At 51.4% G+C, this 20385-nt stretch overlaps 1 protein-coding gene across 3 annotated transcripts in view; it reads left to right on the plus strand.

The window, feature by feature from the left end:
- abr (ABR activator of RhoGEF and GTPase) overlaps window positions 1-20290 on the plus strand; it is an 85441-nt gene extending 65151 nt beyond the window's left edge. Inside the window, exons 1-8 of one of the 3 annotated variants that reach the window (XM_085964591.1) lie at window positions 2010-2581; window positions 12369-12428; window positions 12883-12992; window positions 13290-13429; window positions 16604-16738; window positions 18206-18311; window positions 18922-19069; window positions 19530-20290. In XM_085964591.1, coding sequence (XP_085820717.1) covers window positions 2429-2581; window positions 12369-12428; window positions 12883-12992; window positions 13290-13429; window positions 16604-16738; window positions 18206-18311; window positions 18922-19069; window positions 19530-19619 — 942 coding nt within the window. In that variant the 5' untranslated portion in view covers window positions 2010-2428 and the 3' untranslated portion in view covers window positions 19620-20290. Of the gene's footprint in view, window positions 1-2009; window positions 2582-9759; window positions 12142-12368; window positions 12429-12882; window positions 12993-13289; window positions 13430-16603; window positions 16739-18205; window positions 18312-18921; window positions 19070-19529 lie in introns of those variants that run through there. The other 2 variants (XM_085964592.1, XM_085964593.1) reach the window with 2 other exon arrangements.
- The last annotated feature ends 95 nt before the right edge of the window (window positions 20291-20385 follow it).

The raw sequence follows: 20385 nt of genomic DNA on the forward strand, positions 1-20385 counted from the left end.
GGGGCCTCGGTTTATTGTCTCATGACATACAGCACCTCCGACAGTGCGGCGCTGCCCCTCCGACAATGCGGCGCTCCCTCAGTACTGCTCCTCCGACAGTGCAGCGCTCCCGCAGTACTGCCCCTCCGACAGTGCGGCGCTCCCTCAGTACTGCCCCTCCCACAGTGCGGCGCTCCCGCAGTACTGCCCCTCCGACAATGCGGCGCTCCCGCAGTACTGCCCCTCCGACAATGCGGCGCTCCCTCAGTGCTGTCCCTCCGACAGTGCGGCGCTCCCTCAGTGCTGTCCCTCCGACAGTGCGGCGCTCCCTCAGTGCTGCCCCTCCGACAGTGCGGCGCTCCCTCAGTACTGCCCCTCCGACAGTGCGACGCACCCACAGTACTGCCCCTCCGACAGTGCGGCGCTCCCTCAGTGCTGTCCCTCCGACAGTGCGGCGCTCCCTCAGTGCTGCCCTTCCGACAGTGCGGCGCTCCCTCAGTGCTGCCCCTCCGACAGTGCGGCGCTCCCTCAGTGCTGCCCCTCCGACAGTGTGGCGCTCCCTCAGTGCTGCCCCTCCGACAGTGCGGCGCTCCCTCAGCGCTGCCCCTCCGACAGTGCGGCGCTCCCTTAGTGCTGCCCCTCCGACAGTGCGGCGCTCCCTCAGTACTGCCCCTCCGACAGTGCGGCGCTCCCTCAGTACTGCCCCTCTGGTTGTTGTGATGTTCTGTTTTTATCTATTCTCGGGATGTGGGCGTCGCTGGCAAGGCTGGCATTTGTTGGCCATCCCTAGTTGTCCTGAGAAGGTGGTGTTGGGCCGCCTTCACAGTGTCAGCTGTGGTCCAATGGGTAGCACACTCGCCTCTGAGTCAGATGGTTGTGGGTTCAAGTCTCACTCCAGGGACTTGAGCACATAAATCTAGGCTGACACTGCAGTGCAGTACTGAGGGAGCGCTGCACTGTCAGAGTTGCTGTCTTTCGGATGAGACGTTAAAATGAGGCCCCGTCTGCTCTCTCAGGTGGACGTAAAAGATCCCTTGGCACTATTTCGAAGAAGAGCAGGGGAATTATCCCCGGTGTCCTGGCCAATATTTATCCTTCAATCAACATAACAAAAAAACACATTATCTGGTCATTATGACATTGCTGTTTGTGGGAGCTTGCTGTGTGCAAATTGGCTGCCGAGTTTCCCACATTACAACAGTGACTACACTTCAAAAGTACTTCATTGGCTGTAAAGCGCTTTGAGACGTCCGCTGGTTGTGAAAGGCGCTGTATAATTGCAAATCTTTCTTTCTTTTCTTGAAATATTTTGATGCACTGTGTCTCTCGCTCGGCCACGTCAGAGGGCGGTTAAGAGCCACCGCGTTGGTGTGGGACTGGAGTCGCGTATAGGCCCAGACCGGGTAAGGACGGCAGGTTTCCTTCCCTGAAGGACATCAGTGAACCCGTTGGGTTTTTACGCCAGCCTGACGATTTCATGCTCACTTTTACTGATCCCAGCTTTTTATTTCCAGATTTTTTAAACCGAATTCAAATTCTTAAACTGCCCTGGTGGGAATTGTACTTGCGTTCCCTGGATTATTAGTGGGAGTCTCGGGCATGCCGGTCCCAGTGTTGGTGTCTGAGGCCGGCAGTGTCCCTCACCGTCCCCAGTCTGGTTACACTTGGTATCCGCCCTGGTGTCCTGTCACAGTCTGTCTATTAACAGTGGGATATAATCTCGCTTCAAAGGGCATCTCCAGGCTGCCCTCCGCTCTCTTGCTGTTAGAATATTTTATCCAGAATTACAGGGAATACACTCCCAGTGGTGCTGGAGCCTCTGGGCTGCTGAAGGGGTTAAAGCTGCGGATTGCTGATTAGCCTGGGGCCGTGGGGATATCCCAGTGTTACAGATCGATCTCAGCGAATGGAGAGCCAGACTGTTAGTGAGAGAGAGAGAAAGGGGCACAAGGAGAGGGAGAGCGAGACAAAAAGGAAGAAAGGGGCGGGGAGAGAGAGGGAGGCGGGGGAGGAGAGCATCTGGATCCAGGCTGGTCGCTCGGAGTCTGTGCCAGATCTCCGAGCTGGAGCTGCTGCAGTCACTGTGCTGGAACATTTACTCCTCATTCACTAGCTGCATTGGTTGAGGTGCAGACTCCGGAACTCCTGGAGCAGTCCTGGTCCGAGTGCGGGCTGTGTCTCCGATCGGATTAACTCTAAACTCCACTTGGTCAAAGGGGCTTCGCCCCCCCCCCCCCAGTCCGGGTCCGCTTTTCCCGGGGGTCCAGGCTTTATCCCGGCGAGGTGTTGGTGATCCCGGACTGCAGCACAGCGATGGAGCAATCCCGGAGCCCCGGGCAGCTCGGCAGGGAGGCTTTGTAATTGTGGTTTCCTGCTGCCGGAGGCCGAGTCTGGAGACCGGGAAGATTGCTGCGTGAGGTTTGTCCAGAGCCAGGTGGCCGTTACTGGGATGTCGGATATTCTGCGCTCTGTGTGTCAGCAGCTGGAGGAGGGCAGTGTGCTGGAGGATGGCAGTGTGCTGGAGGAGGACGTTACCAAGAGGCACTCGAACACTGGAGCCAAGCTGTGGGGCCGTGTCCGCAGCAAGCTACTCGGGCCAAAGGTCGTTACATTCTTGTATTTATTTTAAGTGTTTTACATTCTCCCAGCCAGCTCCTGGGGGGTCTGATCTACATCAGTAATCTTAAACAGGAAACTAAAGTCCCACTGAATTAAATCCCAGCTCCTTGACGCTCCTGTCTGCAGCCCAGAATATGCGCTGACTATCAGTGTGTGTGAACTCTGCCCCTCGTTGCCCCCTAGCTGACCCCCTCTGCCCTCTCGCTGCCTCCCTCTGCCCCCTCGCTGCCTCCCTCTGCCCCCTCGCTGCCCCTCTCTGACACATCGCTTGCCCCCTCGCTGTCCCTCTCTAACCCATTGCTGACCCCTCGCTGTCCTTCTCTAACCCATCGCTGACCCCTCTCTGCCCCCTCGCTGTCCCCCTCTAACCCATCGCTGACCCTCGCTGCCCAGCTTCCTCCCTCAGGGCCACCTCTTTAATCTCTCTCCCTGCATTCTCAGCCTGACGCAGCCTGTTTCATCTGTTGTAAAACACTGTACCATTTCGTTAACCCTTCATCCACCGGCTTGCAATGTTTCGAATGACACTGCAGTGTTTATTCTACAATCTGTTCTGTCTCAAGAATTATTGTTTACGACTCGTGAAAGGTCAGAATTAGGAAGTGATGGTTTATTGAGCGAGAGACTGATGAACACGGGAAAAGGCCTCGGTGTTTAACTGTTCAATGTTTCTGTGTTACCCTTGTCAGGGAGTCGGCAGTCGGTCACAGTCGCTGCTGGAACTATTCACCAGCTAGAGACAGTGGAGGTCCATGTATGTAGATCGTTACAATGTCATAGTTACAGAAAATATTCAAAAGGCTAATGGGATGCTGGCCTCTATATCTAGACGACTAGAATACAAGGGGGTAGAAGTTATGCTACAGCTATACAAAGCCCTGGTTAGATCACACCTGGAGTACTGTGCTAAGTTCTGGGCCCCACACCTTAGGAAGGATACATCAGCTTTGGAGAGAGTGCAGTGTAGGTTTACCAGAATGATAACCCCACTCCAATGGTTAAATTACAAGGAGAGATTACACAAACTAGGATTGTATTAGAATCATAGAATGGTTACAGCCGGTCGTTGAGCCCGTGCTGGCTCGCTGCAAGAGCACTTCAGCTAGGCCCACTCCCCGCTCTTTCCCCATGTCCCTGCAAATTTTTTTCCTTCAGGTATTTATCCAATTCCATTTTGAAAGCCACGATTGAATCTGCCTCCACCACCCTTTCAGGCAGTGAATTCCAGATCCTAACCACTCGTTGCATAAATAAGTTTTTCCTCAGGTCGCCTTTGGTTCTTCTGCCAATCACCTTAAATCTGTGTCCTCTGGTTCTCGACCCTTCTGCCAATGGGAACAGTTTCTCTCTATCTACTCTGTCCAGACCCCTCATGATTTTGAACACCTCTATCAAATCTCCTCTCAATCTTCACTGCTCTAAGGAGAACAACCCCAGCTTCTCCAGTCTATCCACGTAATTGAAGTTCCTCATCTCTGGAACCATTCTTGTAAATCTTTTCTGCACCCTCTCTAAGGCCTTCACATCCTTCCTAAAATGCGGTGCCCAGAATTGGACACAATACTAAATGGACACAATTGGACAAAATGGCTCACAAGGGAAATTAGGGATAGCATAAGATCCAAGGAGAGGACATATAAATTGGCCAGAAAAAGCAGTAAACCTGAGGACTGGGAGCAGTTTAGGATTCAGCAAAGGAGGACAAAGGGATTAATTAAGAGAGTATGAGAGTAAGCTTGCATGGAACATAAAAACTGACTGTAAAAGCTTTTATAGATATGTGAAGAGAAAATGATTCGTGAAGTCAAGCATAGGTCCCTTGCAGTCAGAATCAGGAGAATTTATAATGGGGAACAAAGAAATGGCAGAACAATTAAATTCATACTTTGGTTCTGTCTTCACAAAGGAGGACACAAATAACCTCCCAGAGATGTCGGGGAACATAGGGTCTAATGAAGGGGAGGAACTGAAAGAAATCAGTATTTGTAGGGAAATGGTGTTAGGGAAATTGATGGGATTGAAGGCCGATAAATCCCCAGGGCCTGATAATCTACATCCTAGGGTACTTAAGAAAGTGGCCCGAGAAATAGTAGATGCATTGCTGGTCATCTTCCAGAATTCAATAGACTCTGGAACAGTACCCATGGATTGTCGGGTAGCTAATGTTACCCCACTGTTCAAAAAAGGTGGTAGAGAAAAAACGGGGAATTACAGATAACGGTAGTGGGGAAAATGCTAGAGTCCATTATAAAGGATGTAATAGCAGAGCACTTGGAAAAAAGTGACCGGATCGGACAAAGTCAACATGGATTTACAAAAGGTAAATCGTGCTTGACTAATCTACTGGAATTTTTTGAGGATGTAACTGGTAAAATAGATAAGGGAGAACCAGTGGATGTGGTGTATTTGGATTTTCAAAAGGCTTTCGATAAGGTCCCGCATAAGAGATTAGCGTGTAAAATTAAGGCACATGGGATTGGGGGCAAGGTATTGACTTGGATAGAGAACTGGTTGGCAGGCAGAAAGCAAAGAGTTGGAATAAACAGCTCTTTTTCCGAGTGGCAGGCAGTGACTAGTGGGGTACCGCAGGGATCGGTCCTTGGACCCCAGCTATTCACAATATATATTAATGATCTAGACGAGGGAACTAGATGTAATATCTCCAAGTTTGCAGACGACACAAAGCTGGGTGGGCGTGTGTGCTGTGAGGAGGATGCCGAGAAACTCCAGTATGATTTGGACAGGTTGGGTGATTGGGCAGAAGCATGGCAGATGCAATATAACGTGGATAAATGCGAGGTTATCCACTTTGGTGTCAAAAACAGGAAGGCAGAGTATTATCTGAATGGCAATAGATTGGGAGAAGGGGAAGTGCAACGAGACCTGGACGTCCTTGTGCACCAGTCGCTGAAAGTAAGCATGCAGGTGAAGCAGGCGGTTAAGAAGGCAAATGGTATGTTGGCCTTCGTAGCGAGAGGGTTTGAGTACAGGAACAAGGATGTCTTGCTGCAGTTGTACAGGGCCTTGGTGAGACCGCACCTTGAGTATTGTGTGCAGTTTTGGTCGCCTTATCTGAGAAAGGATATTCTTGCCATGGAAGGAGTGCAGCGAAGATTCACCAGGCTGATACCTGGGATGGCAGGAATGACGTACGAGGAGAGATTGGGTCGATTGGGCTTGTACTCGCTGGAGTTTAGAAGAATGAGAGGGGGATCTCATCGAAACTTATAAAATTCTAACAGGACTAGACAGACTAGATGCTGGAAGGATGTTCCCGATGGTCGGGGAGTCCAGAACCAGGGGTCACAGTCTAAGGATAAGGGGTAAGCCATTTAGGACAGAGAGTGGTGAACCTGTGGAATTCTCTACCAAAGAAGGCAGTAGAGGCCAATTCATTAAATATATTCAAGAAGGATTTGGATATATTTCTTAAGGCTAAAGGGATCAAGGGATATGGGGAGAAGGCAGGGACAGGGTACTGAATTTGGATGATCAGCCATGATCGCATTGAATGGCGGAGCAGGCTCAAGGGGCCGAATGGCCTACTCCTGTTCCTATCTTCTATGTTTCTATGTTTACTCCAGTTGAGGTCGAACCAGTGTTTGATAAAGGTTCATCATAACTTCCTTGCTTTTGTACTCTATACCTCTATTTAAGAAGCCCAGGATCCCGTAAGTCTTTTTAACCGCTTTCTCAACCTGCCCTGCCACCTTCAACGATTTGTGCACACATACCCCCAGGTCTCTCTGTTCATGCACCCCCTTTAGGATTGTACCCTTTTAGTTTATATTCGTTCTTCCTACCTAAATGTATCACTTTGCACTATTCCTTGGACATTAGAAGGTTATGGGGTGATCTGATCAAAATTTTCAAGATATTAATGGGAACAGATAGGGTAGATAGAGAGGAACTATTTCCGCTGGTTGGGGATTCTAGGACATGGGGACATAGTCTAAAAATTAGAGCCAGACCTTTCAGGAAAAAGTTAAGAAACACTTCTAGACACAAAGGGTGGTAGAAATTTGGAACTCTCTTCCGCAAACAGCAATTGATGCTAGATCAATTGTTAATTTTAAATCTGAGATTGACAGATTTCTGTTAACTAAAGGTATTAAGGGATATGGGCCATAGTCGTGTATATGGACTTAGGTCACAGATCAGCCATGATCTCATTGAATGACGGAAAAGGCTCGAGGGGCTGAATGGCCTCCTCCTGTTCCTATGTGTTCCTGAGCTGCTGGTCACAGCCCCTGCTGCGGCCTTTGGTACACTCGCCACATCTCAAACCAGACTGGAAAAGCAGAAACCGCTCTCGCTGTGTTTCTCTGTACTTGATCTCCCAGTCACTCAATCCCCGATCACTCGGTCCCCGCGATCGCTCGATTCCCCCGATCACTTCCCCTCGGTCCCCGCGATCACTTCCCCTCGGTCCGATCACTCGATCCCACCGATCACTCGATCCCACCGATCAGTTCCCCCTCGGTCCGATCACTCGATCCCACCGATCACTCGATCCCACCGATCAGTTCCCCCTCGGTACGATCACTTGATCCCATCGATCACTCGGTCCCACCGATCACTCGGTCCCCCCATCACTCGGACCCTGTGATCACACGGTCCCCCCGCATCACTCGGTCCCCGCCATCACTCGGTCCCACCGATCACTCGGTCCCCCCATCACTCGGACCCTGTGATCACACGGTCCCCCCCGATCACTCGATTCCTCGATCCCCCAAGCAGTGCCAGCCGTGGCTCAGTGGGTAGCACTCTCTCTCTGTCTCGCCCTCTGTCTCTCTCTGTCTCTCTGTGTGTCTCCCTCCCCCTCTGTCCCTCTCCCCCTCTGTCCCTCTCCCCCTCTGTCCCTCTCCCCCTCTGTCCCTCTCCCCCTCTGTCCCCCTCCCCCTCTGTCCCCCTCCCCCTCTGTCCCCCTCCCCCTCTGTCCCCCTCCCCCTCTGTCCCCCTCCCCCTCTGTCCCCCTCCCCCTCTGTCCCCCTCCCCCTCTGTCCCCCTCCCCCTCTGTCCCTCTGTCCCTCTCCCCCTGGTCTCTGAGTCAGGAGGTTGTGGGTTCAAGTCCTACTCCAGAAACTTGAGCACCTAATCCAGGCTGACACTCCCTGTGCAGTACTGAGCGAGTGCTGCACTGTCAGAGCTGCTGTCTTTTGGGTGAGATGTTAAACCGAGGCCCCGTCTGCCCCCTCAGGTGGATGTAAAAGATCCCACGGCTCTATTTTGAAGAAGAGCAGGGGAGTTCTCCCCGGTGACCTGGCCAATGTTTATCCCTCAATCAACATCACTAAAACAGATTATCTGGTCATTATCTCATTGCTGTTTGTGGGAGCTTGCTGTGCGCAAATTAGCTGCTGCGTTTCCTACATTACAACAGCAACTACACTTCAAGCAAGTACTTAATTGGCTGTTCATCGCTTTGGGACGTCCTGAGGTTGTGAAAGGCGCTATAGAAATGCAAGTCTTTTTTTTCTGAGCCACACAGCGAGGTCCTAGGTTCCTTCCATTGGTCTCTGTTGATCTTGGCTGCCCAGAGTTGGCCTCAGTACCCCTAGGTTAGACAGAGTTCACGTCCCTGATTACAGCCCAGGCGTCCCCCCCAGGCTTGCTGTGACACCCCCACGATGGAATAGCCTAGGTCACAATTAACAGGCATTTGGAGAGGTTTAAGCTAATTAAGGAGAGCCAACACGGGTTTGTAAAAGGCAGATCGTGTTTGACTAATCAATTGAATTGTTTGATGAAGTAACAGGGAGGATTGGTGAAGGGAATGCAATGAATGTTGTCTACATGGATTTTCAGGAGGCATCTGACAAAGAACCACATAGAAGGCTGGTTAACAAAATTGAGGCTCATGGAATAGGTGGGTCAGTGACAGCTTGGATAAGGAATTGGCTTAAGGACAGAAAACAGTGAGTTGTGGTAAATGGCTGTTTTTCAGACTGGAGGATGGTAGACAGTGGTGTTCCCCAAGGGTCAGTGCTGGGGCCACTGCTTTTTTTGATATATATAAATGACCTGGATATTGGAATACAGAGTAGAATTTCTAAATTTGCCAGTGATACCAAACTTGAGGGTGTGGCAAACAGTGATGATGACATCAATCAACTGCAACAGGCCATAGAAAGGCTAGCAGAATGGGTAGACAAGTGGCATAGAAACATATAGAAACATAGAAGATAGGAGCAGGAGTAGGCCATTCGGCCCCTCGAGCCTGCTCCGCCATGGGCGGGGTTGCAATCGGTCCTGCCTTGACTTCCCTCTGCTCAGATCTTGCTGGAGCTCTGTGAGGTGGGGTGTAGAGGGGAATGGTGCCAGCTCGCAGCCAGTTACCGGGGCGACTGGTAGTGGGACTGTCTGTCGGGGAAACTGGGCAGGTGGACAAAGGAAAGAGCTAAATTACAGAATAATGTGTGGGATTTATAAACAACACACGGGATTCTCCGCTCCTGATTCCTGGGGCTCACTACCTCAGGCAGGTCACAGGTTAGAACAACGGAGAAAGGATGATCGTCAACGTCCTCTGATACCTGACCCCACCGGCCCCTCGTCAGTGAGCTGCGACAGTGAGTCTCAGCAGCTTATTGTACCATGGGGGTCAGCTGACCCTGTTGTCACTCGTATCTGTGTCTAGGTCTGTGCTGTGTCTCTGTCGGTGTGTGTGTGCGTGCCTAGGTCTGTGCTGTGTCTCTGTCTGTGTGTGTCTAGGTCTGTGCTGTGTCTCTGTCTGTGTGTGTCTAGGTCTGTGCTGTGTCTCTGTCTGTGTGTGTCTAGGTCTGTGCTGTGTCTCTGTCAGTGTATGTCTAGGTCTGTGCTGTGTCTCTGTCAGTGTGTGTGTGGTCAGAGGGTGAGCGCTAATTGAATCAGGGCGCAGTCGTAATTCAATCACTATTTTAAAGACATACATTCTGTGCTTCTTTTGATAATTTATATTATTTTTAGTCAAATAGCAAAACCTGTGTCTGTTTGGGAAGCGGAGAGACGTGGGGTTGATGGGAGATTCTCTGCAGTGGGGCCTGAGGAATGGGAAATGCAGATCTATGACACTACCACTGGCGGGAGGGTGTAACTGGCGGGAGGGTGTAACTAACGGGAGGAGGAGGCTCCATGAATATCCCCATCCTCCATGATGGTGGAGCCCAGCTCGTGAGTGCAAAAGACAAGGCTGAAGCATTTGCAACCATCTTCAGCCAGAAGTGCTGAGTGGATGATCCATATCGGCCTCCTCCTGAGGTCCCCACCATCACAGAAACCAGTCTTCAGCCAATTCGATTCACTCCCCGTGATATCAAGAAACGGCTGAGCGCACTGGATACAGCAAAGGCTATGGGCCCCGACAACATCCCAGCTATCGTGCTGAAGATTTGTGCTCCAGAACTGACCGCGCCTCTAGCCAAGTTGTTCCAGTACAGCTACAACACTGGCATCTATCCGACGATGTGGAAAACTGCCCAGGTATGTCCTGTCCACAAAAAGCAGAACAAATCCAATCCGGCCAATTACCGCTCTATCAGTTTACTCTCAATCATCAGTAAAGTGATGATGGAAGGTGTCATCGACAATGCTATCAAGCGGCACTTACTCACCAATAACCTGCTCACTGATGTCCGGTTTGAGTTCCGCCAAGACCACTCGGCTCCCAACCTCATTACAGCCTTGGTCCAAACATGAACAAAAGAGCTGAATTCCAGAGGTGAGGTGAGAGTGACTGCCCTTGACATCAAGGCAGCATTTGACCGAGTGTGGCATCAAGGAGCCCTAGTAAAACTGAAGTCAATGGGAATGGGGGGAAAACTCTCCACTGGCTGGAGTCATACCTAGCACAAAGGAAGATGGTTGTGGTTGTTGGAGGCCAATCATCTCATCCCCAGGACATCTCTGCAGGAGTTCCTCAGAGCAGTGTCCTAGGCCCAACCATCTTCAGCTGCTTCATCAATCACCTTCCCTCTATCATAAGGTCAGAAGTGGGGATGGTCACTGATGATTGCACAGTGTTCAGTTCCATTCGCAACTCCACAGATAATGAAGCAGTCCGTGCGCATATGCAGCAAGACCTGGACAACATTCAGGCTTGGGCTTATAAGTGGCAAGTAACATTCACGCCACACAAGTGCCAACAAGAGAGCGTCTAATCGCCGCCCCTTGACATTCAATGGCATTACCATTGCCAAATCCCCCAACATTAACATCTTGGGGGTCACCATTGACCAGAAACTTAACTGGACCAGCGACATAAATACTGTGGCTGCTAGAGCAGGTCAGAGGCTGGGTATTCTGCGGTGAGTGTCTCACCTCCTGATTCCCCAAAGCCTTTCCACCATTTACAAGGCACAAGTCAGGAGTGTGATGGAATACCCTCCACTTGCCTGGATGAGTGCAGCTCCAACATCACTCAAGAAGCTCTACACCATCCAGGACAAAGCAGCCTGCTTGATTGGCACCCCATCCACCACCTTAAACATTCACTCCCTCCACCACCGGCGCACCATGGCTGCAGTGTGTACCATCTGCAAGATGCACTGCAGCAACTCACCAAGGCTTCTTCAACAGCACATCCCAAACCCGTGACCTCTACCACCTAGAAGGACAAGGGCAGCAGCAGGCGCATGGGAACACCACCACCTCCAAGCTCCCTTCCAAGTCACACACCATCCTGACTTGGAAATATATCACCGTTCCTTCATCGTCACTGAGTCAAAATCCTGGAACTCCTTCCCTAGCAGCACTGTGGGAGTACCTTCACCACACGGACTGCAGCGGTTAAGAACATAGGAAATAGGAGCAGGAGTTGGCCACAAGGCCCCTCGAGCCTGCTCTGCCATTCAATAAGATCATGGCTGATCATCAACCTCAACTTCACTTTCCTGCCCGATCTCCATATCCCTTGATTCCTCTAGAGTCTAAAAATCTATCTATCTCAGTCTTGAATATACTCAAAGACTCAGCATTCACAGCCCTCTGGGGCAGAGAATTCCAAAGATTCACAACCCTCTGAGTGAAGAAATTCCTCCTCATCTCAGTCTTAAATGGGCTACCCCTTATCCTGAGACTATGCCCCCTAGTTCTAGACACTCCAGCCAGGGGAAACAACCTCTCGGCATCTACCCTGTCAATCCCCCTCAGAATCTTGTATGTTTCAATGAGATCACCTCTCATTCTTCTAAACTCCAGAGAGTATAGGCCCAATCTACACAATCTCTCCTCATAGGACAGCCCTCTCATCCCAGGAATCAATCTAGTGAACCTTCGTTGCACCGCCTCCAAGGCAAGTATGTCCTTTCTATTGGTAAAACCCCCATCACACCACATCCCATCACAGCCTCGCCTGAGACCCAAACCTGGGACAGTTTCCCACTAACAATGGACTTTCAGTTACTTTTATTTTAAAAGTCTTCCACTTGGAGTGTTTTTAAGAAACTTTCCATGTCGATTGGGAGTGGGGCATTGGATCGGGAGTGAGGGTCGGGCGATCGAGGGTTAGCCACTTGGATCAGGCAGTCTTTCGCTTGGTGTCTGCCTCGAGCTCCGGAACTAATGGTGAGTGTCACCTTCTGGTTTCAGTGTTACTGTGGTGCTGGGCTTTGAGCTTAAAGTGGGCCGGGGCCTGGTCACACTCTGGGTCGCACTCTGGGTGTCAATCTGGGAGTGACTCTGGGTCTCACTCTGGTGTGACTGGGTGTAAGTCCCGGCCTGTGATGGTGAGCAGGGACCGTGAGGTTTGAGTGTCCCGTGTTTCTCCGTTAATTGTTTCTCCTCTTTCACAGCTGGATGCACAGACAGCCCAAACCAGGAGCTGGCAGACGGCAGTGATCGAGATGAACGGGGTGAGTGTTTGTGATGAACAGGGTGAGTGTTGGCCCAGCCAGGGATTCTGGCAGTGTGAAGACTTTTCATTGTTTCAGGACCTGCCAAATTTATAAGGGATGTGAGCGGCTGCTGCACGAGAGAATGATCACCAACACCTTCGGGAGGTGACTGAACCTGTTCAGGAGACGCTGGTCAATCTCAGACTGAGCCCACTCCTGGACTGGAACTAAACCCATCGGCCCCTGTCCACCTACTGGACGAGCGCTTGGCACCGTTCCACTGGTCCTGGTTAGCTGCCTGAAGCAGTCCGGGAGGGATGGACAGTTGGCCCCTGTGTGAATAGTCTGGCCTGGTTTGTGGCGGGGGGGGAGGCGAAGTGGAGGATGGGGGGGGGGGGCGGGTGAGGAGAGGCTGTGGGGAGCTCGTTGTGGCTGAGATATTTTAATAAATGAAAGGTTGTGTGTGTTTCAGATTGCGGTGGAATTGTCTGTGAAATTCACCAGCCGGGATCTGAGTCTGAAACGCACCCCCTCAAAAAAACAGAGCGGTGTGTTCGGGGTGAAAATTAACGTCGTCACAAAGTAAGTCCCTCTCCTCCCCGCCCCCCCACCCCTCTGGACAGGACGAGCGTCCCCAGACCCTGTTCCCGCTCTGTCTACTTTGTGTGACGTGATGATGCTGAGGCAGTGCATGAAATTCTCGGAATAGCCAGAATACTGCGTGTAATTGGCGTGTCGCGGTAACGGACCAGGTGTCGCGGTAACGGACCGGGTGTCGCGGTAACGGACCGGGTATCGCGGTAACAGACCAGGTGTCGCGGTAACGGACTGGTGTCCAGGACATGTTGATGTTCTGATTGGTGTTTACGCTGGTTCCAGGCGGGAGCGTTCGAAGGTGCCGTACATTGTCCGTCAGTGCATCGAGGAGGTGGAGAAGCGAGGGATTGAGGAAGTGGGAATTTATCGGATATCTGGAGTAGCCACGGATATCCAGGCTCTAAAAACCGCCTTCGACATGAGTAAGTGACAAATTCAACCCTGATTCCCCACCCAACGATATAAAATCCCACTCCACTCCTGGTATAATCCCACTCCATGCCCGGTATAGAATCATAGAATGGTTACAGCACAGAAGGAGGCCATTCAGCCCATCGAGCCCGTGCTGGCTCTCTGCAAGACCCCTTCAGCTCGTCCCACTCCCCCGCCCTTTCCCCGTAGCCCTGTAAATTGTTTTCCTTCAGGTACTTACCAACTCCCTTTTGAAAGCCACGATTGAGTCTGCCTCCACCACCCTTTCAGGCAGTGCATTCCAGATCCTAACCACTCGCTGCGTAAAAAAGTTTTTCCTCATGTCGCCTTTGGTTCTTCTGCCAATCACCTTAAATCTGGTTCTTTGGTTCTCGACCCTTCTGCCAATGGGAACAGTTTCTCTCTATCTACTCTGTCCAGACCCCTCGTGATTTTGAACACCTCTATCAAATCTCCTCTCAATCTTCTCTGCTCCAAGGAGAACAACCCCAGCTTCTCCAGTCAATCCATGTAACTGAAGTCCCTCGCCTCTGAAACCATTCTTGTAAATCTTTTCTGCGGTGCCCAGAATTGGACACAATACTCCAGTTCAGGCTGAACCAGTGTTTTATAAAGGTTCATCATAACTTCCTTGCTTTTGTATTCTATGCCTCTATTTATGAAGCCCAGGATCCCATAAGCCTTTTTAACTGCTTTCTTAACCTGCCCTGCCACCTTCAATGATTTGTGCACAAATACCCCCAGGTCTCTCTGTTCATGCACCCCCTTTAGGATTCTACCTTTTAGTTTATATTGCCTCTCCTCGTTCTTCCTACCAAAATGTATCACTTCGCACTTTTCTGCGTTAAATTTCATCTGCCACGTGTTCGCCCATTCCACCAGCCTGTCTATGTTTTCTTGAAGTCTATCACTCTCCTCCTCACTGTTCACTATACTTCCAAGCTTTATGTCATCTGCAAATTTTGCAATTGTGTCCTGTACACCCAAGTCTAAGTCATTAATATATATCAAGAAAAGTAGTGGTCCTAGTACCGACCCCTGGGGAACACCACTGTATACCTTCCTCCAGTCCGAAAAACAACCATTTACCACTACTCTCTGTTTCCTGTCACTTAGCCAATTTCGTATCCATGCTGCCACTGTCCCTTTTATTCCATGGGCTTCAACTTTGCTGGCAAGTCTATTATGTGGCACTTTATGACAGGATAAATCTTCATTTAGAAAGACACGGATCAAGGATAGTCAGCACGGATTTGTTAAGGGAAGGTCGTGTCTGACAAACTTGATTGAATTTTTTGAGGAGGTAACAAGGAGGGTAGATGAGGGTAGTGCATTTGATGTGTATATGGACTTTGGCAAGGCTTTTGATAAGGTTCCACATGGCAGACTGGTCACGAAGTTAAAAGCCCATGGGATCCAGGGCAAAGTGTCAAGTTGGATTCAGAACTGGCTCAGAGACGGGAAGCAGAGGGTGATGGTCGAAGGGTGTTTTTGTGACTGGAAGGCTGTTTCCAGTGGGGTCCCGCAGGGCTCGGTATTAGGTCCCTTGCTTTTTGTGGTATATATCAACGATCTAGACTTGAATAGAGGGGGTATGATTAAGAAGTTTGCAGATGATACTAAAATTGGCTGTGTGGTTGATACTGAAGAAGGAAGCTGTAGACTGCAGGAAGATATCAATAAATTGATCAGGTGGGCAGAACAGTGGCAAATGGAATTCAATCCAGAGAAGTATGAGGTAATGCATTTGGGGAGGGCTAACAAGGAAAGGGAATACACATTAAATGGTAGGACACTGAGTAGTGTAGAGGAACAAAGGGACCTTGGAGTGCATGTCCACAGATCCCTGAAGGTAGCAGGCCAGGTAGATAAGGTGGTTAAGAAGGCATACGGAATGCTTGCCTTAATTAGCCGTGGCATAGAATACAAGAGCAGGGGGGTTATGCTTCAACTATATAAAACACTAGTTAGGCCTCAGCTAGAGTACTGCGTGCAGTTCTGGTCACCACATTACAGGAAAGATGTGATTGCACTAGAGAGGGTACAGGGGAGATTTACAAGGATGTTGCTGGGAGTAGAGAATCTTAGCTATGAGGAAAGACTGGATAGGCTGGGTCTGTTTTCCTTGGAACAGAGGAGGCTGAGGGGAGACCTTATTGAGGTGTATAAAATTGAGGGGCATAGATAAAGTGGATAGAAAGCACCTATTTCCCTTAGTAGAAGAGTCAAAAACCAGGGAGCACAGATTTAAAGTAATTGGTGGAAGGTTTAGAGGGGATTTGAGGGGAAATTTCTTCACCCAGAGGGTGGTGGGGGTCTGGAACTCACTGCCTGAAGGGGTGGTAGAGGCAGGAACCCTAACCACATTTTAAAAAGTACTTGGATGTGCACTTGGGATGCTCTAACCTGCAGGGCTACGGACCAAGAGCTGGGAACTGGGATTAGGCTGGATAGCTCATTGTTGGCCGGCGCGGACACGATGGGCTGAAATGGTCTCCTTCCATGCTGTAACTTTCTCTGATTCTATGATTTATCAAACGTCTTTTGGAAGTCCATGTACACCACATCAACCCTCTCTGTTACCTCATCAAAAAACTCAATCAAGTTAGTTAAACACGATTTGCCTTTAACAAATCTGTGTTGGCTTTCCTTAATTAATCCACACTTGTCCAAGTGACCGTTAATTTTGTCCTTGATTATCGTTTCCAAAAGCTTCCCCACTACCAAGGTTAAGCTGACTGGCCTGTAGTTGCTGGGTTTATCCTTGCACCCTTTTTTGAACAAGGGTGTAACATTTGTATAATCCCACTCCACACCCGGTATAATCCCTGTCAATTGGGAGTCGGTGATGTTGCTTTGCAGAGAGGGGGTTCCAGGTCAGTGATGCTCACACGGGAAACCCCAGCCCTTAAGCTCAGCTTCATTAAGTGCCCCTGCCCCCCATTGGGTTTCTGTAGAGAGGGGGTCAGGCTTAGTAGGCAGTGAATATCGGGGTAATGACACCGTTAGACATGTTGACCCTGCTGGCTTTATATTACTGGCACGTGAAAGAATCGCAGCTCCTGCCCGGAGTTTGTGAATCAGCCACTGGATATGCTGTACCCCTGGGGTACTCTGTAACTCCAGTCACACCCTGTCTTACCTCTGTGGCCTTGTCCCTTCAGATACCAAGGATGTGCTGGTGATGTTAAGTGACATGGACATTAACGCCATCGCTGGCACACTCAAGCTGTATTTTCGAGAGTTACCGGAACCTCTGCTCACCGACAGACTCTACCCGGCCTTCGTGGAAGGGATTGGTGAGTAAACATGGCAACATTGAAGACCGCAAACGGCAACACCAACATCTCCTCACCAACACCCACTCCAAACAAGCAATCTCACTGATTGCACAGCCAAGAAAGTTCACAGAAAGAAAGAAATTGCGTTTCACCAGCACCTTTCACAGCCTCGGGATGTTCCAAAGCGTTTACAGCCAATGCAGTCACTGTTGTAATGTAGGAAACGCGGCAGCCAATTTGCATACAGCAAGATCCCACAAACAGCAATGTGTTAATGACCAGATATAAATAAAAGTTGTAAGATAATCTGTTTTAGTAATGTTGGTTGAGGGATAAATTATGGCCATCAGGGATAACTCCCTTGCTCTTCTTTGAACTAGTGGCCATGGGATCTTTTACATCCACCTGAGAGAGCAGACGGGGCCTCGGTTTAAAGTCTCATCCAAAAGACAGCACCTCCCACAGTGCAGCACTCCCTCAGTACTGCATAAAACTGTCAGCCTACATTTTTGTGCTCAAGTCTCCGTAGTGGGACTTGAACCCACAACCTTCTGACTCAAAGGCGAGAGTGTTACCAACTGAGCCATACGGCCCCTCCGACAGTGCAGCGCTCCCTCAGTACTGCCCCTCCGATAGTGCAGCGCTCCCTCAGTACTGCCCCTCCGATAGTGCAGCGCTCCCTCAGTACTGCCCCTCCGACGGTGCAGCGCTCCCTCAGTACTGCCCCTCCGACGGTGCAGCGCTCCCTCAGTACTGCCCCTCCGACGGTGCAGTGCTCCCTCAGTACTGTCCCTCCGACAGTGCGGCGCTCCCTCAGTACTGCCCCTCCGACAGTGCGGCGCTCCCTCAGTACTGCCCTTCCGACAGTGCGGCGCTCCCTCAGTACTGCCCCTCCGACAGTGCAACACTGCCTCAGTACTGCCCCTCCGACGGTGCAGCGCTCCCTCAGTACTGCCCCTCCGACGGTGCAGCGCTCCCACTGAGCCACAGCCAAGGCTGGTAATGGCTCTCGTCAGTGACATCATTTGCTCAGAACTTTTAGCGCAGAAAGTAAATGTCATGGTGAAGGAAGCGAAAACCCCGACCAAGGAATAATAATTAAATGGAGCCAAGGCAGGTCTGAACGGATGAAGAGATTGCCCCAGGGAGCACGCTCAGACCAGCAGGGCCTGCGCTCTCGGTTTGTACTCTCGCCTGATTTCAGCCCCACAACAGATTCCTACAATGGGCCTCAGTACCACTGGACTGGGAAGAGTTTCTGCTCCTGATGACCCCTGACGTGTGACTAGGACCTGACAGTGATGCCTCTATGGTTGAATATCCTGTCGATACTCACTGTCGCGTAGAGGGAGTGAGTGAGGCAACGAGCTGACACAGCAGAGGGGGTTTGTCTTAGTTTAGAGGCAGAGGCCTGAAACTGCAGGTATATTGCTCGGCCCCAGGCCTGTTGCTATGGTAACTATGCTGTGATTCTCCCTGTTACAGCATTGTCAGATCCAGCGGCCAAAGAGAATTGCATGTTGCACCTGCTGCGATCGCTCCCGGACCCCAACCTCAACACCTTCCTCTTCCTATTGGATCATATGAAAAGGTATGGAGCCCACTCCCCTCAATGTTCTCTCTAATTTGTTTTTCGTGTGCGGTCCGTTTAAATGTTTGCGCAGGTGTGGTTTCTTCCATGTAAAAGCCGGTCAGCGGCCTGCGCGGGAACAGCAGACAGCTGCGCAGCCTAGTGGGAACGTTGCTCCCCCTCCACCCCGCTCCCCCCCACCATTCCAGGGGGGGTCAGCGTGTCCGGGGGCGGGGGGGGGTCAGCGTGTCCGGGGGCGGGGGGGGTCAGCGTGTCCGGGGGCAGGGGGGGGTCAGCGTGTCCGGGGGCGGGTCAGCGTGTCCGGGGGCGGGGGGGGGGTCAGCGTGTCCGGGGGCGGGGGGGGGGTCAGCGTGTCCGGGGGCGGGGGGGGGTCAGCGTGTCCGGGGGCGGGGGGGGGGGTCAGCGTGCCCGGGGGCGGGAGGTCAGCGGAGGCGGGAGGTCAGCGTGTCCGGGGCTCGGCCGGTCAGCGTGTCCGGGGCTCGGCCAGGTCAGAGTGTCCGGGGTTGGGGGGTCAGTGCGTCCGAGGTTGGGGGGTCAGTGTGTCCGGGGGTGGGGGTCAGTGTGTCCAGGGGTGGGCCAGGTCTCTGATGATTTTGCTGTTTGTTCGCAGAGTTGCGGAGAAGGAGCCTGTGAATAAAATGTCTCTGCACAACCTGGCGACAGTGTTTGGTCCAACTCTCCTGAGACCCTCGGAATCTGAACACAAAGCCCACGCCAACACCGTGTCTGATATCTGGTCTCACGAAGTCATGGCGCAGGTATGGAGCGATTCGTGACCGTCTCCAGTGGTCCGTGTGATGGGGACCTGGGCCCCACCCCCTGGGGTCTGGACCCTGCTTCCGGCTGGCTCTCGGGGGAGTGCGGGAGAGTGAGGGAGACGGTTCCTGGCCTGCAGGGGGTGAGTGGGGAGAGTGAGAGACAGAGACGGTCCCCGGCCTGCAGGGGGTGAGTGGGGAGAGAGAGAGACGGTCGCTTGGCTGAGTGGCCAGAGGTGAAACTGAACCCCAGCCGCTGCAGAGATTGGAGAAACTGCACCGGTGCGGTTGGGGGGGCGGGGTGGGAGTGGTGGTGAGCTGCACTGGAGCCCTGGACTGCAGTGGGTACAGAGCGCTATCTTGTGCTGAAGGTCATGTCCTTTCTCACTGGCACCTCCTGTTTTATGGGCTGCGGGGGGAGGGTTGTAAGGTGCGTGGACTGATGGTGTTTGTGCTCTGACAGGTCCAGGTACTCCTGTATTACCTGCAGCATCCCCCGATCGCCATCACCGAACTCAAGCGAAACACCCTCTACTATTCCACAGATGTGTAGAGAGGGGGTCGCGACCTCTGAATCTTCAACTCGATCGACAACTGACCAAAATAAAATCAAACTGAAGAAAATATCGCAGAGCGACTCCCCATGTACTGCTGCCGGAGTGAGGAGGGCAGCGCACTCTCTGTAGTCCTGTCTTGTGTATTGTGTGTACGAGCACCTCATGTCGCGCCAGTGGCTGCCCAACCCTTGCACTCTCCGTCCCCCTTGCACTCTATCTCCTCCCTCGCATGGTGCATTTGTCTTGTTTCATTCCGGAGCTGTGAGAAACTTACCAAACGCTCCAAACTTTTGGTCCTGGATCTGCCGCAGGTCAGAGGGCATTGAGACTCTGCTGGGGGCGGCTGAGAGTTTATAACTGAGCGGAGGAGTATGGTGGATCTGGCGCTGTGTTGGGACCCAGAGTGAGCCCAATCTTGGAGTGGTTCCGATCCCGGAGTGTGATCCTGGAGCCTGACCCTGGACGTCCCCGATTCCAGAGCCTAATCCCGGAGTGCGCCTCGACTGTTAGTGTCGACTGTGATTAGCATTTCATAAACTTCTCTGGTTATTAGCAACCTTTTTGCTTGATATAAATTGTTTTACAACTGTAGATTATTCCAACCCTTAGTGGGTGATAAATTCATGAAAAATAAAAATTGAAGACGCAATATTTGCACAAAAGACAACCTTTGGTTTGATTCAACTCTTGTTTTCTCTCTCTCGCTGATCAGTTCAGTGAGCTTGGTCCAGGCCCAACATTTTTATGCAGAGTTTTTATAAA

Source organism: Somniosus microcephalus, chromosome 22 (assembly GCF_052327205.1).
Source record: "Somniosus microcephalus isolate GS21.2 chromosome 22, FLI_Smic_1.0, whole genome shotgun sequence".
Classification (NCBI taxonomy): Eukaryota; Metazoa; Chordata; class Chondrichthyes; order Squaliformes; family Somniosidae; genus Somniosus; species Somniosus microcephalus.